This window comes from Bos javanicus, chromosome 7 (genome assembly GCF_032452875.1).
Source record: "Bos javanicus breed banteng chromosome 7, ARS-OSU_banteng_1.0, whole genome shotgun sequence".
Lineage (NCBI taxonomy): Eukaryota > Metazoa > Chordata > Mammalia > Artiodactyla > Bovidae > Bos > Bos javanicus.
In genome coordinates this window covers 86,639,428-86,662,906 of record NC_083874.1, presented here as the reverse complement: position 1 = coordinate 86,662,906, position 23,479 = coordinate 86,639,428, and the positions used below count along the sequence as shown (strand labels likewise).

The following is a 23,479-nucleotide window of genomic DNA, read 5'->3' as shown; positions in this document are numbered from 1 at the left end:
GAAGGCAATGACACCCCACTCCAGTACTCTTGCCTGAAAAATCCCATGGACAGAGGAGCCTAGTGGGCTGCAGACCATGGGGTCACTAAGAGTTGGACACGACTGAGCGACTTCACTTTCCCTTTTCACTTTCATGCATCGGAGAAGGACATGGCAACCCACTCCAGTGTTCTTGCCTGGAGAATCCCAGGGATGGCAGAGCCTGGTGGGCTGCCGTCTATGGGGTCGCACAGAGTCGGACATGACTGAAGTGACTTAGCAGCAGCAGCAGCATTATATCTACTACTGTGGGCAAGAATCCCTTAGAAGAATTGGAGTTTCCCTCATAGTCAACAAAAGAGTCAGAATTGCAGTACTTGCATGCAGTCTCAAAAAGGACAGAATGATCTCAGTTTGTTTCTAAGGCAAACCATTCAATATCACAGTAATCCAATTTGTGCCCTAACCGCTGATGCCAAAGAATCTGAAGTTGAATGGTTCTATGAAGACCTATAAAACCTTCTAGTGAAAGTGAAAGTGAAGTCGCTCAGTCGTGTCCAACTCTTTGCGACCCCATGGATGGTAGCCTACCAGGCTCCGAGATCCATGGGATTTTCCAGGTAAGAATACTGGAGTGGGCTGCCATTTCCTTCTCCAGGGGATCTTCCCAACCCAGGGATTGAACCTGGGTCTTCTGCATTGCAGACAGACACTTTACCATCTGAGCCATTCTAGAACTAACACCAAAGGGAAAAAAAAGTCCTTTTTTTTTTTCATCATAGGGGATTGGAATGCAAAAGTAGGAAGTCAAGACATACTTAGAATAATAGGCATGTTTGACCTCAGAGTAAATCAGATCAATTATATTCTTTGCAGCTGAAGCTGGAGAAGCTCTATACAGTTAGCAAAACAAGACATGGAGCTGACTGTGGCTCAGATCATGAGCTCCTTATTGCAAAATTCAGACTTAAATTGAAGAAAGCAGGGAAAACCACTAGGCCATTCAAGTATGACCTAAAACAAACCCCTCATGATTACACAGTGGAGATGATGAATAGGATAGAGTCAAAGGATTAGATCTGGTAGACAGAGTGCCTGAAGAACTACGGGCAGAGATTCTTAACATTGTATAGGAGGCATTGACCAAAATTATCCCAAAGAAAAAGAAATGCAAGAAGGCAAAGTGGTTGTCTGAGGAGTCTCTACAAATAGCTGAGGAAATAGGAGAAGTGAAAAGCAAGGGAGAAAGGGAAAGATAGCCCAACTGAAGGCAAATTCTAGAGAATAGCAAGGTAAGATAAGGAGCCCTTCTTAAATGAACAATGCAGAGAAGCAGAGGAAAACAACAGAATGGGAAAGATTAGAGATCTCTTCAAGAAAACTGGAGATATAAAGGGAACATTTCATGTAAGACTGGGCACGATAAAGAACAGAAATGGCAAAGACCTAACAGAAGCAAAAGAGATTAAGAAGAGGTAGCAAGAATAGATAGAACTGTACAAAAAAGGTTTTAATGACTTGGATAACCATGATGGTGTGGTCATTCACCTAGAGCCAGACATCCTGGAATGTGAAGTCAAGTGGGCCTTAGGAAGCATTACTATGAACAACGCTAGTAGAGGTGACAAAATTCCAGCTGGGCTATTTAAAACAGTAAAAGATGATGCTGTTAAAGTGCTGCACTCAGTATGCCAGCCAATTTGGAAAACTCAGCAGTGGCCAAAGGACTGGAAAAGGTCAGTTTCCATTCCAATCCCAAAGAAGGGCAATGCCAAAGAATGTTCAAACTATCATACAGTTGTACTCATTTCACATGCTAGCAAGGTTGAAAGTGAAAGTGAAAGTCACTCAGTTGTGTCCAACTTTTTGCAACCCCATGGACTGTACAGTCCATGGAATTCTTTAGGCCAGAATACTGGAGTGGGTAGCCTTTCCCTTCTCCAGGGGATCTTCCCAACCCAGGGATTGAACCCAGGTCTCCCGCATTGCAGGTGGATTCTTTACCAGCTGAGCCACAAGGGTAGCTAGCAAGGTTATATAAGCTCAAAATCCTTCAAGCTAGGCTTCAGCAAATACATGAACAAAGAATTTCCAGATATACAAACTTGATTTAGAAAAGGCAGAGGAACCAGAGATCCAAATTGCCAACATTTGTTGGATCAGTGAGAAAGCAAGAGAATTCCAGAAAAACATCTACTTCTGTTTCATAGACCATTCTAAAGCTTCTAACTGTGTGGATCACAACAAACTTTGGAAAATTCTTGAGATAGAAGTCCCAGTCCACCTTACCTGTTTCTTGAGAAACCTGTATGCGGTTTTAAGAAACAACAGTTAGAACCAGACATGGAACAAGTGACTGGTTCAGAATTGGGAAAGGAGTATGTCAGGGCCATATACTGTCTTATTTATTTACCCTGCTTATTTAACTTATATGCAGGGTACATCAAACAAAATGCCAGGCTGGATGAATCACAAGCTGGAATCAAGATTGCTGGGAGAAATATCAGTAATCAACAATATGCTGATGATACCACTCTAATGGCAGAAATTGAAGAGGAACTGAAGAGCCTCTTTATGAGGGTGAAAGAGGAGAGGGATAAAGCTGGCTTAAAACTCGATATTCAAAAGACTAAGATCATGGCATCCAGTCCCATCACTTCATGGCAAAAAAAAAAGGTGAAGAAGTAGAAGCAGTGACAGATTTTATTTTCTTGGCCTCCAAAATCATTACAGATGGTGACAGCAGCCATGAAATTAAAAGACTCCTGCTGCATGGAAGGAAATCTATGACAAATCTAGACAAATGTTTTAAAAACCAGAGACATCACTTCGCTGATGAAGGTCTGTATAATCAAAGCTATGGTTTTTCCAGTAGTCATGAATGGATGTACGAGTTGGACCATTAAGAGGGCTGAGTGCTGAAGAATTGATGATTTTGAATTTTGGTGTTGGAGAAGACTCTTGAGAGGCCCTTGGACTGCAAGAAGATCAAATCAGTCAATCCTAAAGGAAATCAACCCTAAATATTCACTGGAAAGACTGAAGCTGAAGCTCCAATACTTTGGCTACCTGATGCAAGGAGCCAACTCATTGGAAAAGACCCTGATGCTGGGAGAGACTGAAGGCAAAAGGACAAGAGGCAGCAGAGGATGAGATGGTTATATAGCATCACCAATGCAGTGGACATGAATCTGAGCACACTCGAGGAGACAGTGGAGGACAAAGGAGCCCAGTGTGCTACAATCCATGAGGTCACAGAGTCACACAGGTATGAGACTGAACAACAATGGAGCATTGAGTTACAGTCTTGCTTTCAAGATTGAATCACTTGCAGAGCCTTGAAATTTGCCAGTCCTCAAGCCTCACACTGCAAAGATTCCTGTGTAATTAGCCTCAGGTAGCACCCCAAAGATGAAATTTTTAACAACTGCCCAGGTGATTATAATGTGCAGCCAAAGTTGGAAAACCACTTGCTACCTAAGAGTGGAATATAAGAAGACTGTCATGTGCTAAGTAAGAGATAAAAAGGAACTAAATTAATAGTACCCGAGAAAATTCTGTACAGGAACAAGAAGTGTGGTTCTTTGGATTTAGCATGACATCTCAAAACGGAGAAGCGGAAAAAAACTTGTGTCTCCAGGATCTAGCCACATGGCTCCACCATGTGGATAAACTGTGATGTATCAAGTCAGTTGATTGCTTTTTTTCCTTCAGATCCTGCTTGCTGTAACGTGAGAATACTAGTAGAAATAAGTTAAAAAGCCAAAAATGGTGCATCAACTAGAAGAAAAATATGTATTGGTTACCTGAAAAGATTTAGCACTCAAATACTTCTTTCAAATCTGATATAATGCTTTACATATGAAACTGCTATAGAACTTTTGCTTGGGCACATATATTACAAAAAAGTGTTTATTAAATCTAAAAATCTATTGTATAGTGAAATTATCACATTTGATTGGGGGTAAAAGATTTGTAAAGAATGTTGCTTTGATGAATCGAAATGCTGAACATTTATAATTACTTTTTATCATTATAGAATTCCTTCAAAGTAGCTTCATAATCATACCACTCTTATTCTTAGGATATACTGAAATAATTCAGGTAGAAATTTTAAAGTGATTAGAAAAAGAGAAAAATAAATTGATTAATTTTTATGACTGCAGAAGTTTCTCATCTTATTTAACTACTCACATAATTCTCTTTAAAAGCTTGAAATGTGTGATTCTTAATGGCAAAATAAAACATCTTCATAGTCTGTAAACTTTCATACATGATTGACTATTGTAATTTATCAATATCTCTTCAAGCAAATTCTGAAAATGAGATTATTAAACTAGTGAAATTAACATTGCATTTCTAATTCTCCAGCTTCCAGACAGTTTGCTCAACAAGCACTTTTCAGTTCATAATTGTACTTTTCACCTCAAGGTTTGAACCAAATTTAAATTTCAGTTTTATAATCTGACTTAATATATAAATTCAAAGATGTCTCTTTTACTACAAAACATCTTTGTTCGAAGAAACATGATCCTCACCACTGAAATATATCAAAATCTGTTAAAGGAAAAATACATTAGTTCTGAAAATGTGAATGGATAAAAGTATTGCCTTATTTACTGTAATGATGTCCTGATGACAAAAAATGTCCTTTCTAATGTTAGACAGTAATTAAGTGAAAGTGAAAGTCGCTCAGCCGTGTCTGACTTTTTGTGACCCCATGGACTATACAGTCCATGGAATTCTCCAGGCCAGAATACTGGAGTGGGTAGCCTTTCCCTTCTCCAGGGGATCTTCCCAACCCAGGAATCGAACCCAGGTCTCCTGCATTGCAGGTGGATTCTTTACCAGCTGAGCTACAAGGGAAGCCCAAAACAGTAATTAAGTTAATAAATATTTTTAGAATACCTTCCAGATGTAAGGTACTATATGAGCATCACAGGTGATATCTAAAAACAAGATCCCGACTTCAAGAGAGTTTAAGTCTTTAGGAGGTAAGAGAGTCACACATCTAAGAGTCAAACAGGAAACATTAAAAACCAAAAGAAGCAAAGTTAAGTGCAGTGAGGAAGGAGAGATCACAGTCAGGTGGAATAGTTAGAAGTCATAGAAGTAACAGGATTTAAGTTAGATGGACCTAAAAGAAATCTGTATAGACAAGGAGGAGTTTGGGGCATTATGGTCAGGTACTAGGTCAAGGGCGAAAACAGAGAACTAAGATGCAGTTTGCAGGGCAGCAGCATCAGCCTCAACCTGGATCATGTTAGAAACAGGGAATCTTGGTCTTGGCTTCCTGAATCCCAGTTTGCATTTTAATAAGAATGCTAGGTGATTGGTACTGATATTAAACATTTTAAAGCACTCTCAGAATACTGACAGTAAATTTTTTTCCGTAAAAGGTCAGATAACAAACATTTTTGGCTTTACAGGCTACTCTGTTGCTTAGCATGAAAGCAGCAAAGATGACAGCATGCAAATGAAAAAGCCTGGATGGGTTCCAATAAAACTTTATTACTGTGACCATTAATTTCATGTATCACCTTGACTACAACAGGGGCTTCCCGGGTATTTGGTTGAACATTGTTCTGGGTGTGTCTGTGAGAATGTCTCTAGATAACATTTGAATTTGGACACTAAGTGAAGCAGATTGCCCTCCTCAATGTGAGTGGGCCTTTTCCATCTGGTGGAAGCCTGAATGGAACAAAAGGAGGCGTTAAAGTGAATTTGTTCTCTTTGCCTGACTGTTTTAGAGCTTCCCTGGTAGCTCAGCTAGTAAAGAATCTACCTGCAATGCAGGAGACCCCAGTTTAATTCCTGGGCCAGGAAGATCCCCTAGAGAAGGGAGTGGCAACCCACTCCAATATTCTTGGGTTTCCTTGGTGGTTGAGCTGGTAAAGAATCTGCCTGCAGTGCGGGAGACCTGGGTTTGATCTCTGGGTCGGAAAGATATGCTGAAGAAGGGAATGGCTACCCACTCCAGTATTCTGGCCTGGAGAATTCCATGGACGGTCACAAAGAGTTGGACGTGACTGAGCAACTTTCACTTTCACTTTGGAGCTGGGGTATTGATAGATCCCTGGGTTGGGAAGATCCCCTGAAGAAGGAAATGGCAACCCACTCAAGTATGCTTGCCTGGGAAATTCCATAGACAGAGGAGCCTGGCAGGCTTCAGTCCATGGGGTTGCAAAGAGTTGAACACATCTTAGTGATTAAACAACAACAACAAAAGATATATATATATATACACACACATGTATACATATGTGTGTATGTGTATATATATTTGTGTGGGTGTTTGTGTGTGTGTTTACATATATGCAGGGAGAATGTGGGGTGCTCAGTTGTGTCCAACTTTGGACCCTATGAACCATAGCCTGCCGGCTTCTCCATCCATGGGATTTTTCAGGCAAGAAGAGTGGCTTGCTATTTCCTTCTCCAGGGGATTCTTCCGACCTAGGGACTGAACCCACATCTCCTGCGTCTCCTACATTGGCAGGCAGATTTTCTTTTCTTTTTTAACCACTGTACCACCTAGGAACCCACATACATATATTCATTGTATTAGTTCTGCTTCTCTGGAGAAGAACCCTGATTAATATAGTTATGGACACCAAGTTTGAGTTTCATATAATTTTCACATGTCATGAAATACTGTTATTCTTTTTCTTTTTTTTCAACCATTTAAAAATTTAAAAATCACTCTGAGCTTACAGGGCATACAAAAACAGACACTAGGTAGATTTGGTCTGTGAGCCATAGTTTGCCAACTATGTCTTAGAATACTGAACATCAGTAGGAAAACAAGTTAGCCTTTCAATTATTTTTATCATCTAAATTCTAGATTTTATAACAATAGAATAATAACTATAGAGATATTTATACTCTCTCAGATCAGATCAGATCAGTTACTCAGTCGTGTCCCCATGAATCAAAGCACACCAGGCCTCCCTGTCCATCACCAGCTCCTGGAGTTCACTCAAACTCATGTCCATCGAGTCAGTGATGCGATCCAGCCATCTCATCCTCTGTCATCCCCTTCTCCTCCTGCCCCCAACCCCTCCCAGCATCAGAGTCTTTTCCAATGTGTCAACTCTTCACATGAGGTGGCCAAAGTATTGGAGTTTCAGCTTTAGCATCAGTCCTTCCAATGAACACCCAGGACTAATCTCCTTTAGAATGGACTGGTTGGATCTCCTTGCAGTCCAAGGGATTCTCAAGAGTCTTCTCCAACACCACAGTTCAAAAGCATCAATTCTTCAGTGCTCAGCTTTCTTCACAGTCCAACTCTCACATCCATACATGACCACTGGAAAAACCATAGCCTTGACTAGACAGACCTTTGTTGGCAAAGTAATGTCTCTGCTTTTGAATATGCTATCTAGATTGGTCATAACTTTCCTTCCAAGGAGTAAGCGTCTTTTAATTTCATGGCTGCAGTCACCATCTGCAGTGATTTTGGAGCCCAGAAAAATAAAGTCTGACACCGTTTCCACTGTTTCCCCATCTATTTGCCATGAAGTGATGGGACCAGATGCCATGATCTTTGTTTTCTGAATGTTGCGCTTTAAGCCAACTTTTTCACTCTCCTCTTTCACTTTCAAGAGGCTTTTTAGTTCCTCTTCACTTTCTGCCATAAGGGTGGTATCATCTGCATATCTGCGATTATTGATATTTCTCCCGGCAATCTTGATTCCAGCTTGTGTTTCTTCCAGCCCAGTGTTAATTCTTGCAGCTCCCCAAGACAGGGAGAGGGGGCAGGGTAGAGAGGGAGGGAGGAGGACTGGGGCTAGCAATCTATGTTTTTAAAAATTTTCCAAGTGGGTATGATGAACGTTAAAATTTGAAAATTGCCAAACTCAGTATAACTCTTGTTAAGAATCCTTCCAGATTCCTGGAATTCTCTTGCAGACCCATTGAGTGGAAATCTCTGGTTTGCATTTTAACAGGCTCCTAGATGACTGTTATGCTTGTTCATATTTGAAAGTCACTACTTTAGAGTTGGTGCTTCTCTTTCATCCCACCACTGCATCCAACCTATAAGACCTTTGCCAAATCCTATAAACTTTACATGTGCAAAAATTTCCAAACCTAATGCTAATTATCAGAAAAACCTAAGAGTTTTATAAAATTCCCAGGCCCTGCTCCAGAATTACACAGAAAAATGTATAATATAAATGTAAACATATGTTCTTTGGAAGGAATGATGCTAAAGCTGAAACTCTAGTACTTCGGCCGCCTCATGAGAAGAGTTGACTCATTGGAAAAGACTCTGATGCTGGGAGGGATTGGGGGCAGGAGGAAAAGGGGACGACAGAGGATGAGATGGCCGGATGGCATCACTGACTCGATGGACATGAGTTTGAGTGAACTCCAGGAGCTGGTGATGGACAGGGAGGCCTGGTGTGCTGCGATTCATGGGGTCGCAAAGAGTTGGACACAACTGAGTAACTGAACTGAACTGAAACATATGTTATATGATACATATGATATATACACACACACACACATACACAGACACATATATATGATATACTATATGTCCATCTGGGAACATGGTGAGGAATTTACTCCTATATTCTTAAATTTTATGTAGCTACTCATGGGTAGACATTTGGGCCTCATATTAGAATTTACTCCCTTGTTCTATTTTAATATACTTTAATTTGGGCTTTATAAAGTCCTCATTATGAAAACAATCACAAATAATATCCAAATTAAAGTTATGCAACTCTGATCATTTTATGCTCCCACTCAAAATTTTTGACTGTATTACATACAAATTACTCAGCTTGACATTCAAGACCCTCTGCTAATCTTCTTACTAATTCATATCTCAGTTAATTTAGCTCATTCTCCAACCAACCAAGCTATGTTCTTTTTCTGGTCTCTGGATACATCTCATACTTTGTACCCTACTTTGACCAATCACGTCCCTTCTACCTATAGCATGACTTTGCTAAATATAAAAAACAAATAAAAATGTACATAAATGTTATATTCTATGTGTCAGTTAAGTAATAACTAACATTTATTGAACAATTGTAGAAGCCAGTCACACTGCTATAATCTTCACATGCAGTAACTAACTCAATCCCATAAAACCACCTTGTGAGTTAGCTACACTGATTTTCTTCACTGTTCAGAGGATGAAACTCAGGGTAAAATAGATTGAAGTAACTCTCAAAGAATATTCAATAGCAAGTAGTAAAACTGGGATTGTGAGCTTTGAAATATTAGGTCTACTGAATCACAAATGAGAGCATTCCATCTTATTCAGTTCAGTTCAGTCGCTCAGTCATGTCCAACTCTTTGCAGTTCCATGGACTGCAGCATGCCAGGCTTCCTGTCCATCACCAATTCCAGAGCTTACTCAAACTCATGTGCATTGAGTCGCTGACACCATCCAACCATCTCATCCTCTGTCATCCCCTTCTCCTCCCACCTTCAATCTTTCCCAGCATCAGGTCTTTTCCAATGAGTCAGTTCTTCACATCAGGTGGCCAAAGTATTGGAGTTTCAGTTTCAGCATCAGCCCTTTCAGTGAATATTCAGGACTAATTTCCTTTAGGATTGACTGGTTTGATCTCCTTGCTATCAAAAGGACTCACAAGAGTCTTCTCCAGCACCACAGTTCAAAAGCACTAATTCTTCAGTGCTCAGCTTTCTTTGCAGTCCAACTCTCACATCCATACGTGACAACAGGAGAAACCATAGCTTTGACTAGATGAACTTTTGTTGGCAAAGTAATATCTCTGCTTTTTAATATGCTGTCTAGGTTGGTCATAGCTTTTCTTCCAAGGAGCAAGTGTCTTTTAATTTCATGGTTGCAGTTACCATCTGCAGTGATTTTGCTGCTGCTAAGTCACTTCAGTCATGTCTGACTCTGTGCGACCCCATAGACGGCAGCCCACCAGGCTTCCCCGTCCCTGGGATTCTCCAGGCAAGAACACTGGAGTGGGTTGCCATTTCCTTCTCCAATGCATATACTGGATGCTTGGGGCTGGTGCACTGGGATGACCCAGAGGGATGGTATGGGGAGGGAGGAGGGAGGGGGGTTCAGAATGGGGAACACATGTATACCTGGGGCGGATTCATTTCGATATTTGGCAAAACTAATACAATATTTTAAAGTTTAAAAATAAAATAAAATAAAAAAAAAGAAAGTGAAAAGTGAAAGTGAAGTCGCTCAGTCGTATCCAACTCTTAGCGACCCCATGGACTGCAGCCTACCAGGGTCCTCCGTCCATGGGATTTTCCAGGCAAGAGTACTGGAGTGGGGTTGGAGCCCCCCCAAAATAAAGTGTCTCACTGTTTCCCCATCTGTTTGACATGAAATGATGGGACTGGATGCCACGATCTTAGTTTTCTGAATGTTGAGCTTTAAACCAACTTTTTCAGTCTCCTCTTTCACTTTCATCAGGAGGCTCTTTAGATTTTCTTTGCTTCTGCCATAAGGGTGATGTCATCTGCATATCTGAGGTTATTGGTATTTCTCCAGGCAATCTTGATTCTACCTTGTGCTTCATCTAGCCTGGCATTTTGCGTGATGTACTCTGCATAGAAGTTAAATTAGCAGGGTGACAGTATACAGCCTTGACATACTCCTTTCCTGATGTAGAACCAGTCTGTTGTTCCACGTCTAGTTCTAACTGTTGATTCTTGACATACATACTGATTTCTCAGGAAGCAGGCAAGGTGGCCTAGTATTCCATCTTATTAAATTGCTGTAAAATTGTGTTGGAAATGACCATATGATACTTTATATAATAGTTCTATTCACTTTTGATTAATTAGTATAATAAAAGGATAAGGTGGTGACAGATTACTCCCAATCATGATTGTAACAGGCCAACTCTTTGTTAATTTGTTTTGGGAAGAATTAACAGTGATTTTTTTAAAAGCCACAGGAATTACCTTTATGTTGATTACATACCTCTAGTTAGCAGAAAAGATGCTAAGCCTTTTGGACTGAATGGTCCCTAGTTGGGGCTGAATGAACTATGGGTCTTCCGTTGGTTTTCAAGTCACTAAAGAGTAGTACCTACACTAGTACCAGGTATCAGCACTCAGGGATAAGAAATCTTATTACCTAGTTCCCTACTGGACCCTACTCAAGGGTTATTATTGAGAAGGGACTTTATTTGTCCATGTCATAATCATTCTACTATACTCTAAGGACCCTGAGATAGGACTGTGAAATAGCCATTTTTGTGTCCCCGTTGCCATCATCACCACCACCTAATAATTAGTATCAAATCTTCAGTACAGTGATTTAATATGATATTTTGAATTGAATATGGATTTTTAGAATTTGCTCCTCAATATATTGAGAAACCTATATGCAGGTCAGGAAGCAACAATTAGAACTGGACATGGAACAACAGACTGGTTCCAAATAGGAAAAGGAGTACATCAAGGCTGTATATTGTCACCCTGCTTATTTAACTTATATGCAGAGTACATCATGAGAAACTCTGGGCTGGAAGAAGCACAAGCTGGAATCAAGATTGCAGAGAGAAATATCAATAACCTCAGATATGCAGATGATACCACCCTTATGGCAGAAAGTGAAGAGGAACTAAAAAGCCTCTTGAAAGTGAAAGAGGAGAGTGAAAAAGTTGGCTTAAAGCTCAATATTCAGAAAACTAAGATCATGGCATCTGGTCCCAGTGCTTCATGGCAAATAGATGGGGAAACAGTGGAAACAGTGTCAGACTTTATTTTTCTGGGCTCCAAAATCACTGCAGATGGTGACTGCGGCCATGAAATTAAAAGACGCTTACTCCTTGGAAGGAAAGTTATGACCAATCTAGATAGCATATTCAAAAGCAGAGACATTACTTTGCCAACAAAGGTCCGTCTAGTCAAGGCTATTTTTTTTCCAGTAGTCATGTATGGATATGAGAGTTGGACTGTGAAGAAGGCTGAGCGCCGAAGAATTGATGCTTTTGAACTGTGGTGTTGGAGAAGACTCTTGAGAATCCCTTGGACTGCAAGGAGATTCAACCAGTCCATTCTAAAGATCAGTCCTGGGTGTTCTTTGGCAGGAATGATGCTAAAGCTGAAACTCCAGTACTGTGGCCACCTCATGCGAAGAGTTGACTCATTGGAAAAGACTCTGATGCTGGGAGGGATTGGGGGCAGGAGGAGAAGGGGATGACAGAGGATGAGATGGCAGGATGGCATCACCGACCCGATGGATGTGAGTTTGAGTGAACTCCGGGAGCTGGTGATGGACAGGGAGGCCTGGCGTGCTGTGATTCATGGGGTCGCAGAGTTGGACACGACTGAGCGACTGAACTGAACTGATACTGTCTTTACATCTTAATTTTCAGTAGTCCTAAAATATAAAAGAAAAAGTGTTTGAATTTGGGGGGAGTTAAATTTATATTGAGGATATTTTTTAAATGCTATTTCTTCTTTTCCTTTAGTAATGTTCTGTTTTAGAGAAACTAGGTTATTTACTGCAGGAAGAATAAGACAGGGACACATTAGGGTCAGAATAGTAAAGAGCAATACCCACGCACTGCTTCTAGTTTTCCAACCATGTTCCAGTCTCTCTGAGGCCGAGAATTTGGTACGGCTCCAGACATACTTCGTTAAAAGAACCAGGAATGCTTCTGTTTTACGATCTTGGCTGTTCAATCTGATCTGCCCAATGTCATCCCCATGTAATCGTTCAGTTCAGTTCAGTTCAGTCGCTCAGTCGTATCCAACTCCATGCGACCCCATGAATCGCAGCACGTTAAATTGTTCAGGTTAGCTTTCACAAGTCCTAAATGTATTGCTATTCCCTTTTGAACAGCCCTCCGCGTCGCTTCTCCTTTAAATCTTGTCGGGAAGGGGCGGAGCTAGGGCCAGGAAAGGAGGCGCGGCTTCTGTGGGCCACGCCCACTTGGGGGTAGCAGGCGCTGGAGACACCAGGAGCCATTCTCCTCCTAATCCGCTCCGGAAACGCGACTGGGGACGGAATTACTACGTGAGGTTGACGTCATCGCCCCCGCGCCGGGTTGTCCTGACTTGGCTTCCGTGGGATCCTGGAGGTGGCTTAGGTGCTTTACGTCAGGTTTTGTATAGTTCGTGGTCTTCTCTCTACAGGCTCCCTGGGCCTCGCCTCCGATTTCCCGATGTACCACAACAGTAGCCAGAAGAGGCACTGGACTTTCGCCAGCGAGGAGCAGCTGGCGCGGTTGCGGGCCGACGCCAACCGCAAATTCAAATGCAAAGCGGTGGCGAACGGGAAGGTGAGGGCTCGGGCTCTGTAAACTCTTGCCTGTCCCCCCCTCCCCCAGGACGTACCCCACACCTCCCTCCCGCCTCCTCGGCGCAGAGTGCGTTTATCCATCTAATCAACAGCGAGCACCTTGCCAGGTACAGTGGGTAAGGAGACGGACAAGGCCGTCCATCCCCTCAGTCGAGCGGCGGACTGTATAGTCAGTAACAAGGCAAAGAAAACACTTTGTAGGATGCTAATGTACCGGGGGTAGGTTTCTCTTAGTGGCTGGTGTGGAGATGGGGAAAGGACTTTCCCGGCGGACAGAGCCACAGGTGCAAAGGCGGAGTTCAGAAATCGCAGAGCTGGTCTCTGGAACGCTCTTGATCGTGTGTGGCGGAAGCAGAGTGTTGAGAGGCTGGAGAACACAGGCAGGGAACTTGTAAGCGGAAGTAAGTAGTTTGAACTCTGTGATGGAGAGATGGGAAACCTTAGAAAGATTCTAAATGGGAAATTAATCTTGTCAGATTCTGTTCTAGAAAGAGCTTTCTGGGAAAGATTGGATTGATTGGATGGGGCAGGGCAGAAGAAGGGGGATGAGACACCGTTAGCACAAACCAGTTGACTACAGAAGGTTTGGACTATAGTCTGTCCGCCACGCCCTTCCAGTTTTACTTTTACCTGTAACTCTCGTTTACTTAATATCATTTTATTTTTGTGCTGTACAGAGTAGTACTTCCTTTGCTAAATTTTCAGTATTTGGCAACTGTTAGCTCATAGACTCCTCACAACTACCCCCATGAGGTAGATACTGTTATTATCCTTGCATTACATCTGAGGACACTGAAGTACAGAGAGGTTGAATAACTTCTCAGGCTATAGCTAGTAAGTGGCAGAGCCAGGATTTGAACCCATGGAATCTGATTTCAACTGTCCTTCTGTGAATCGCAATGCCATGCTCTGTCTATAAAATGAGCCCCACCTGTGTTAGTTTCCTAGGCCCGCCACAATACCATACACTAAGTGACTTAACACAGCAGAGATTTATTGTTTGAGTTCTGGAGGCTAGAAGTGTCAGACCAAGGTGTTTGTGGAGTAGTGCTCTCTACAACTTCTAGACCCTTTCCTTTTCAGCTTCTGGTAACCCCAGGTGTTTTTCTGCTAGTGGCAGCCAACTCCAGCCTCTAGCTCCTTCTTTCCGGAGTGTTCTCCCTGTGTCTCTGTCTCTTTATATGTTCTTCTTACAAAGCTACCAGTCATATTGGATTAGAAGCCTTTTCTACTTCAGTAGGACCTCATCTTAACTAATTGTATCTGCAAAGACCTTATTTTCTCACATTGTGAGGTACTGGTGTTAGGACTCAACATACCTTTTTTGGCACTTGTAATTAAACCAGTAGTGGCACCAAATAGATATTTTTGTTGTAAAATTGTAGTATTTATTAACCCTACAGTGTATTTCGTAGAAATTTTATAGAGATGCAGAAGAGGTAATATGTTAAGGGTCAGAAATATCCTTGAGACACTTGATTTTTACTTCAACCTCTGTGACTCGATAACCGACTGAGAAAGGGCTATTGAAAGTTTTCCAACCATTGACGGTTTCTTCCTTTTGATCTGTAAAAGTGACATCAAACTTGTGAGCATATACACACGCTCCTCATGATTGCTTATACCTTAGTGAGCAAATATTCAGCTGACATTCTGAGAAGTTATGCAATTGTGGCACAGTTTTAGTTTATTGAGTATTTTTTAAAACTTATTTTTGTGTAATATTAGCAATTCTGTAAAGAGAAAATGAGATACATTTCCCTTTGGTTAGAGATAAAAACTTAATTAAATCTGCACAGAGAAATATTAAGATTATCTAACTTATTAAACTTTTGTTCTAACTTTTGATCTAAAGGTTCTTCCAAATGACCCCGTCTTTCTTGAGCCTCATGAAGAAATAACGCTCTGCAAGTATTATGAGAAAAGATTATTGGAATTCTGTTCGGTGTTTAAGCCAGCAATGCCAAGATCTGTTGTGGTAAGCTTTAGTGGTAATGAGGTATAAATTTCTGTAGCTAACTTACAAGAGCTTATAAAGATTAATCTTATAAGCTAACTTATATCCTCTTATAAATATTTAACTCAATTCTCTATCCACTTTACTCAAAAATGCACCTTAGTTATGTATATAATTTATGCATCAATATTTGTTGTCACATTTTTCAATGAATGCATTAAATTATGAATTCTTACATTGTATCTTACACAATGTTTCAAAACTCATTTCATGTCAAAAGAATTTTGAGGTCTGCTGGATATGTCATGACATTCTCATTTTATAGGGAAAGAAAAAAATTACTTTCCCTCTGGGTTCTCATGCCTTTGTTTCGGATGTTTGTGTATGTGCTTGTGTGTTTCTGTGTGTTTGTACTGTGATAGGGTATTGTTGAGGAAAAACAGGTAGTTAAAACTTTTTGGCTATATGCATTTGTATATGCTGTCTCTGTAATTGTTTCTATCCTTTCTTTTAATTGGAGTATATTTGATTACAGTGTTATGTTTCAGCAAAGTGATTTAGTTATACATATACGTATATCTCGGAGAAGGAATGGCACCCCACTCCAGTACTCTTGCCTGGAAAATCCACGGGTGGAGGAGCCTGGTAGGCTGCAGTCCATGGGGTCGCTAAGCGTTGGACACGACTGAGCAACTTCACTTTCACTTTTCACTTTTATGCATTGGAGAAGGAAATGGCAACCCACTCCAGTGTTCTTGCCTGCAGAATGCCAGGGACAGGGGAGCCTGGTGGGCTGCCGTCTATGGGATCCCACAGAATCAGACACAACTGAAGCGACTAAGCAGCAGCAGCAACATACATATATCTATTCTTTTTCACATTCTTTTCCCATATAGGTTATCGCAGAGTATTAACTAGAGTTTCCTGTGTTATACAGTAGGTTCTTGTTGTTTATCTACATACAGTAGTGTGTGTACTTTAATCGTAACATAATTTATCCCTCATCCCCCATCTTTCCCCTCTGTTAATCAAAAGTTTGTTTTCTAAGTCTGTGAGTCTGTTTCTGTTCTGTAAATAAGTTCATTTGTGTAATTTTTTAGATTCCACATAGAAGTGATATCATATGATATTTGTCTTTCTCTGACTTCACTTAGTATGTTAATCTTTAGGTCCATTCATGTTGCTACAAATGGAATATTTGTTTTTTGTTCAGTTGCTAAGTCATGTGCAGCTCTTTTGTGACTGCGAGAACTTTGCCCGCTAGGCTCCTCTGTCCATGGGATTTTCCAGGCAAGAATACTGGAGTGGGTTGCCATTTTCTTCTCCAGGGGCTCTTCCTGACCCAGGAATTGAACCCCCGTCTCTTATATCACTTATGTCTCTTATGTATCCTTCATTGTCAGGCTGGTTCTTTACCACTGGGCCACCTGGCTATGGCTGAGTAATATTCCATTGTATACGTGTACCACATATTCTTTTTAAATTCCTCTGTTGATGGGCATTTGGATTGCTCCCATGTCTTAACTGTTGTAAATAGTGCTGCAATGAGCACTGGGGTCTTTGTATCTTTGAAGTATGGTTTTCTCCAGATATATGCCCAGGAGTGGGATTGTTTATCATATGATAGCTCTGGTTTTAGTTTTTTAGAGCCGTCCATACCGTTCTCAAACTACCACACAATTGCACTCAACTCACATGCTAGTAAAGTAATGCTCAAAATTCTCCAAGCCAGGCTTCAGCAATACGTGAACCGGGAACTTCCACATGTTCAAGCTGGTTTTAGAAAAGGCAGAGGAACCAGAGATCAAATTGCCAACATCTGTTGGATCATCAGAAAAGCAAGAAAGTTCCAGAGAAACATCTATTTCTGCTTTATTGACTATGCCAAAGCCTTTGACTGTGTGGATCACAATAAACTGTGGAAAATTCTTCAAGAGATGGGAGTACAAGACCACCTGACCTGCCTCTTGAGAAACCTGTATGCAGGTCAGGAAGCAACAGTTAGAACTGGACATGAAACAACAGACTGGTTCCAAATAGGACAAGGAGTCCGTCAAGGCTGTATACTGTCACCCTGCTTATTTAACTTATATGCAGAGTACATCATGAGAAACGCTGGACTGGAAGAAACACAAGCTGAAAGCAAGATTGCTGGGAGAAATATCAATAACTCAGATATGCAGATGACAGCACCCTTATGGCAGAAAGTGAAGAGGAACTAAAAAGTTTCTTGATGAAAGTGAAAGAGGAGAGTGAAAAAGTTGGCTTAAAGCTCAACATTCAGAAAACTAAGATCATGGCATCTGGTCCCATCACTCCATGGCAAGTAGATGGGGAAACAGTGCAAACAATGTCAGACTATTTTTCTGGGCTCCAAAATCACTGCAGATGGTGATTGCAGCCATGAAATTAAAAGACGCTTACTCCTTGGAAGGAAAGTCATGACCAACCTAGATAGCATATTGAAAAGCAGAGACATTACTTTGCCAACAAAGGTTCGCCTAGTCAAGGCTATGGTTTTTCCTGTGGTCATGTATGGATGTGAGAGTTGGACTGTGAAGGCTGAGCGCCGAAGAATTGATGCTTTTGAACTGTGGTATTGGAGAAGACTCTTGAGAGTCCCTTGGACTGCAAGGAGATCCAACCAGTCCATTCTGAAGGAGATCAGCCCTGGGTGTTCTTTGGAGGGAATGAGGCTAAAGCTGAAGCTCCAGTACTTTGGCCACATCATGCGAAGAGTTGACTCATTGGAAAAGACTCTAATGCTGGGAGGGATTGGGGGCAGGAGGAGAAGGGGACGACAGAGGATGAGATGGCTGGATGGCATCACCAACTCAATGGATGTGGGTTTGAGTGAACTCGGGGAGTTGGTGATGGACAGGGAGGCCTGGCAAGCTGTGATTCATGGGGTTGCAAAGAGTCGGACACGACTGAGTGACTGAACTGAAGTGATACTGTTCTCCACTATGTCTGTACCATTTTACATTCTCAGCTGCAGTGTAGGAGGGTTCCCTTTCTCCATACCCTCTCTAGTATGGATTGTTTGTAAAATTTTTGATGATGGCCCTTCTGATGTGTGTTAATACCTCATTGTATTTTTGGTTTGCATTTTTCTAGTAATTAGCCATGCAGAGCATCTTTTCATGTGCTTTTTGGCCATCGGTATATGTTCTTAGGAGAAATGTCTATATTATATCTTCTGCACATTTTTTGATTGGGTTTCTTTTTTTTTTTTTTAATATTGAGCTACATGAGCTCTTTGTATATTTTAGAGATTAATCCCTTGTTGGTTCTTTGTTTGCATTTCTCCCATTTTGAGGGTTGTCTTTTTGTTTTGTTTATAATTTCCTTTTCTGTGCAAAAACCTTTTAAGTTTAATTAGATCTCATTTGTTAATTTAATTACCCTCGGAGGTGGATCCAAAAAGATACTGTTGTGATTTATGTCAAAGAGTATTGTGCCTTTGTTTTCCTCTAAGAGTTTTATGATGTCTGGTCTCACAGTTAGGTCTTTAATCCATTGGAGTTTATTTTTGTGTGTGGTGTTAGTGAGTGTTCTAATTTCATTCTTGTATAGGGAGCTGTTCAGTTTCCCCAGCAGCACTTATTGAAGAATGTCTTTTTTTCGTTATATATTCTTGCCTCCTTTGTTGAGAATAAACATGAGTGCATGGGTTTATTTCTTTGCTTTCTATCCTGTTCCATTGATCTATGTGTCTGTTGGTTTGCCAGTGAAAGTTGCTCAGCTGTGTCTTGACTCTTTGTGACCCCATGTACTGTACAGTCCATGGAATTCTCCAGGCCAGGATACTGGAGTGGGTAGCCTTCCCTTTTCCAGGGGATCTTCCCAACCCAGGGATTGAACCCAGGTCTCCCACATTGTGGAATTCTTTACCAGCTAAGCCAGGAGGGAAGCCCAAGAGTACTGCAGTGGGATGCCTATCCCTTCTTCAACGGATCTTCCTGACCCAGGAATCAAATCGGGGTCTCCTGCATTGCAGGCGGATTCTAATAGTTTGCCAGTACCATACTGTATTAATTACTGTATCTTAATAGTATAGTCATAAGTCAGGGAGCCTCATTCCTCCAGCTCTGTTTTTCTTTCTCAAGATTGGTATGGCTATTTGGGGTCTTTGGCACCCCACTCCAGTACTCTTGCCTGGAAAATCCCATGGGCAGAGGAGCTTGGTAGGCTGCAGTCCATGGGGTCGCTAAGAATCAGACATGACTGAGCGACTTCACTTTCACTTTTCACTTTCATGCATTGGAGAAGGCAATGGCAACCCACTCCAGTGTTCTTGCCTGGAGAATCCCAGGGACAGGGGAGCCTGGTGGGTTGCCATCTATAGGGTCGCACAGAGTTGGACATGACTGAAGCGACTTGGCGGCGGCAGCAGCAGCAGCAGCAGTGTTTCCATACAAATTTTAAGATTTTTTTTAGTTCTAGATTTACAAAAACTGCCATTGGTAATTTGATAGGGATTGCATTGAATCTGTAGATTACCTTGGGTAATATAGTTATTTTGACAGTGTTGATTCTTTCAATCAGGAATATGGTAAATCTTTCCATCTGTTTTGTCATCTTTGATATCTTTCATCAGAGTATTACAGTTTTTAGAGTACAGGATTTCTGCCTCCTCAGGTGGGTTTATTCATAGGTATTTTATTCTTTTTGATGTGGTCAAAAATGGAATTGTTTCCTTAATATTTCTTTCTGATCTTTCATTTGTATATAGAAATGCAAGAGATTTCTGTGTATTAATTTTGTATCCTGCAAATGTATAGAATTCACTGATAAGCTCTGGTAGTTTTATGGTAACATCTTTAGGATTTTCAGTGTTTAGTATAATGTCATCTGCCAGCAGTAACAGTTTTGTTTTGTTTTGTTTTGTTTTCTAATTTGGATTCCTTTTGTTTCCTTTTCTTCTCTGATTGCTGTGGTTAGGACTTCCAAAACTGTTGAGTAAGAATGTTGAGAGTGGACATCCTTGTCTTGTTTCTGATGATAGAGGAAATGCTTTCCGCTTTTCACTCTTGAGCATGATGTTGCTGTGGGTTTGTCATATATGGCCTTTACTGTGTTGAGGTAGGTTCTTTTTGTGCACTTTCTGGAGAGTATTAATCAAATCAGTGTTGGATTTTGTCAGGTTTTTTCTGTGTCTATTGAGATGATCATATAGTTTTTATTCTTCATTTTGTTAATGCGGTATATCAGTGTAATTAATTTGTAGATATTGAAAAATATTTGTAGCCTAAGAAAAATGCCCCTTGATCACAGCATATGACCATTTGGCTGGGCTTGGTCTCCACTGCTGCACAGGCTTTCCTCTAGTTGCAAGTGCACGGCCTTATTGGGTGGCATCCCATGTTGCAGAGCACAGGCCTTAGGGCACGTGGGCTCAGTGGTTACGGATCCTGGACTCTACAGCGCAGGCTCAGTAGTTGTGGCACGTGGGTTTAGTTGCTCCACAGCATGTGGGTCTTCTCGGACCAGGGATTGAGCCTGCGTCTCCTGCATTAGCAGGTAGATTCTTTACCACTGAGCCACCAAGGAAGTCCTCGTGAATGATCTTTCTAATGTATTGTTCAATTCAGTTTGCTAGTATTTTGTGGAGGATTTTTGCATCTATGTTCATGAGTGGTATTTTGTGGTGTCAGTCTGGTTTTGGCATCTGGGTGATGGTGGCTTCATAGAATGAGTTTGGGAGTGTTTCTCCCTCTGCAGTTTTTGGAAGGGTTTCAGAAGGATGGGTGTTAACTAGTCTCTAAACTATTCTCTTTATCAGTAGTCTCCAACCTTTTTGGCACCAGGGACTGTTTTTGTGGAAGACGGTTTTTCAGTGGACCTGGAGGGCTGGGGTGGGGACGGTTTAGGGGTGATTTCAAGCACATTGCATTTAGTGTGTGCTTCATTTCTATTATTACTACAACAGCTCCACCTCAGACCATCAGGCATTGGCTCCCAGAGGTTGGGGACCCCTGCTCTAAAGGTTTCATTGCATTTACCCATGAAGCCATCTAGTCCTGGACTTTTGTTTGGGAGATTCTTAATCATAGTTTCTATTTCAGTGCTTACAGTTGGTCTGTCCATATTTTCCATTTCTTCCTAGTTCAGTTTTGGGAGGTTTGCATTTCAAAGAATTTGTCCTTTTCTTCTAGGTTGTTCGTTTTATTGGCACATAGTTGCTTGTACAAGTCTCTTGTGATCCTTGGTATTTCCGTGGTATCCATTGTAACTTCTCCTTTTTCATTATTGATTTGAGCCCTCCCCTGTTTTTCTTGACGGGTTTGGCTAAAGGTTTGTCAATTTTGCTTATCTTTTCCAAGAACTAGCTTGTTTTTTTATTATTTTCTTCGTGTCTAATTTCATTTATTTCTGCCCTGATCTTTGTGATTTCTTTCTTTTTGCTAACTTTGGGTTTTATTTGCTCTTCTTTCTCTAGTTGCTTTAAGAGTAAGGTTAGGTTGTTTGAGATTTTTCTTATTTCCTGAGGTAAGACTGTATTTCTATAAACTCCCCTTGTATAACTGCTTTTACTGCATCCTAAAGATTTTGGATTGTCCTGCTTTGGTTTTCATTTGTTCCTAGGAATTTGATTTCCTCTTTGATTTCTTCAGCGATGCATTGGTTGTTTAGTAGCATATTATTTAGCCTCCAAGTGTTTGTGTTTTTCACAATTTTTTTCTTGTGGTTGATTTCTAATGTCATAGTATTGTGGTTGGAAAAGATGCTTGATGTGATTACAGTTCTTTTTAATTTATCAAGACTTGCTTTATGGGTTACATGTGATCTGTCTGAGTGTACCCTGTACACTTGAATGTTTATTCTGCTGCTTTCAGATGAAATATTCAATAAATTTAAGTTAAACCCATCTGGTTTAATGTGTCATTTAAAGCCTGAGTTTCCTTATTGATTTTCTGTCTGGATGATCTGTCTCTTGATGTAAGTAGGGTGTTTAGTTCAGTTCAGTTACTCAGTCATGTCCAACTCTTTGCGACCTCATGAACCGCAGCACGCCAGGCCTCCCTGTCCATTATCAACTCCCAGAGTTCACCCAAATTCATGTCCATTGAGTCGGTGATGTCATACAACCATCTCATCCTCTGTCATCCCCTTCTCCTCCTGCCTTCAATCTTTCCCAGCATCAGGGTCTTTTCATATGAGTCAGCTCTTCACACCAGGTGGCCAAAGTATTGGGAGTTTCAGCTTCAGCATCAGTCCTTCCAATGAACACCCAGGACTGATCTCCTTTAGAATGGACTGGTTGGATCTCCTTGCACAGTCCAAGGGACTCTCAAGAGTCTTCTCCAGCACTTAAGTTCAAAAGCATCAATTCTTTGGCACTCAGCTTTCTTTATAGTCCACCTCTCACATCCATACACGACCATTGGAAAAAACATAGCCTTGACTAGACGGACCTTTGTTGACAAAGTAATGTCTCTGCTTTTGAATATGCTGTCTAGGTTGTTTAAGTCCCCCACTATTATTGTGTTACCACCCTTTTCTCCTTTTTTCGCTGTTAGCATTTGCCTTATATATTGAGGAGCTCCTATGCAGATATCAGATTGATTATATTCTTTCAACCAAAGATGGAGAAGCTCTATACAGTCATCAAAAACAAGACCAGGAGCTGACTGTGGCTCAGACCATGAACTCCTTATTGCCAAATTCAGACTTAAATGGAAGAAAGTAGGGAAAACCACTAGACCATTCAGGTATGACCTAAATCAAATCCCTTATGATTATACAGTGGAAGTGAGAAATAGATTTAAGGGCCTAGATCTGATAGACAGAGTGCCTGATGAACTATGGAATGAGGTTCGTGACATTGTACAGGAGACAGGGATCAAGACCATTCCCATAGAAAAGAAATGAAAAAAAGCAAAATGGCTGTCTAGGGAGGCCTTACAAATAGCTGTGAAAAGAAGAGAAGCGAAAAGCAAAGGAGAAAAGGAAAGATATAAACATCTGAATGCAGAGTTCCAAAGAATAGCAAGAAGAGATAAGAAAGCCTTCTTTAGTGATCAGTGCAAAGAAATAGAGGAAAACAACAGAATGGGAAAGATTAGGGATCTCTTCAAGAAAATCAGAGATACCAAAGGAACATTTCATGCAAAGATGAGCTCGGTAAAGGACAGAAATGGTATGGACCTAACAGAAGCAGAAGATATTAAGAAGAGATGGCAAGAATACACAGAAGAACTGTACAAAAAGATCTTCACAACCCAGATAATCACGATGGTGTGATCACTCACCTAGAGCCAGACATCCTGGAATGT

General features: G+C 41.0%; 1 protein-coding gene across 5 annotated transcripts in view; it reads left to right on the top strand.

Moving 5' to 3' along the window:
- Positions 1 to 12,886: 12,886 nt before the first annotated feature.
- The window catches only part of CCNH (cyclin H), a 31,817-nt gene continuing 21,224 nt past the window's right edge, over positions 12,887 to 23,479 (top strand). For 4 of the 5 annotated variants that reach the window (XM_061424351.1, XM_061424352.1, XM_061424350.1 and 1 more), the window contains exons 1-2: positions 12,887 to 13,223; positions 15,099 to 15,221. In XM_061424351.1, the coding sequence (XP_061280335.1) occupies positions 13,107 to 13,223; positions 15,099 to 15,221 (240 nt within the window). In that variant the 5' untranslated portion in view covers positions 12,887 to 13,106. The remainder of the gene's footprint in view (positions 13,224 to 15,098; positions 15,222 to 23,479) is intronic. The other variant, XM_061424353.1, reaches the window with a different exon arrangement.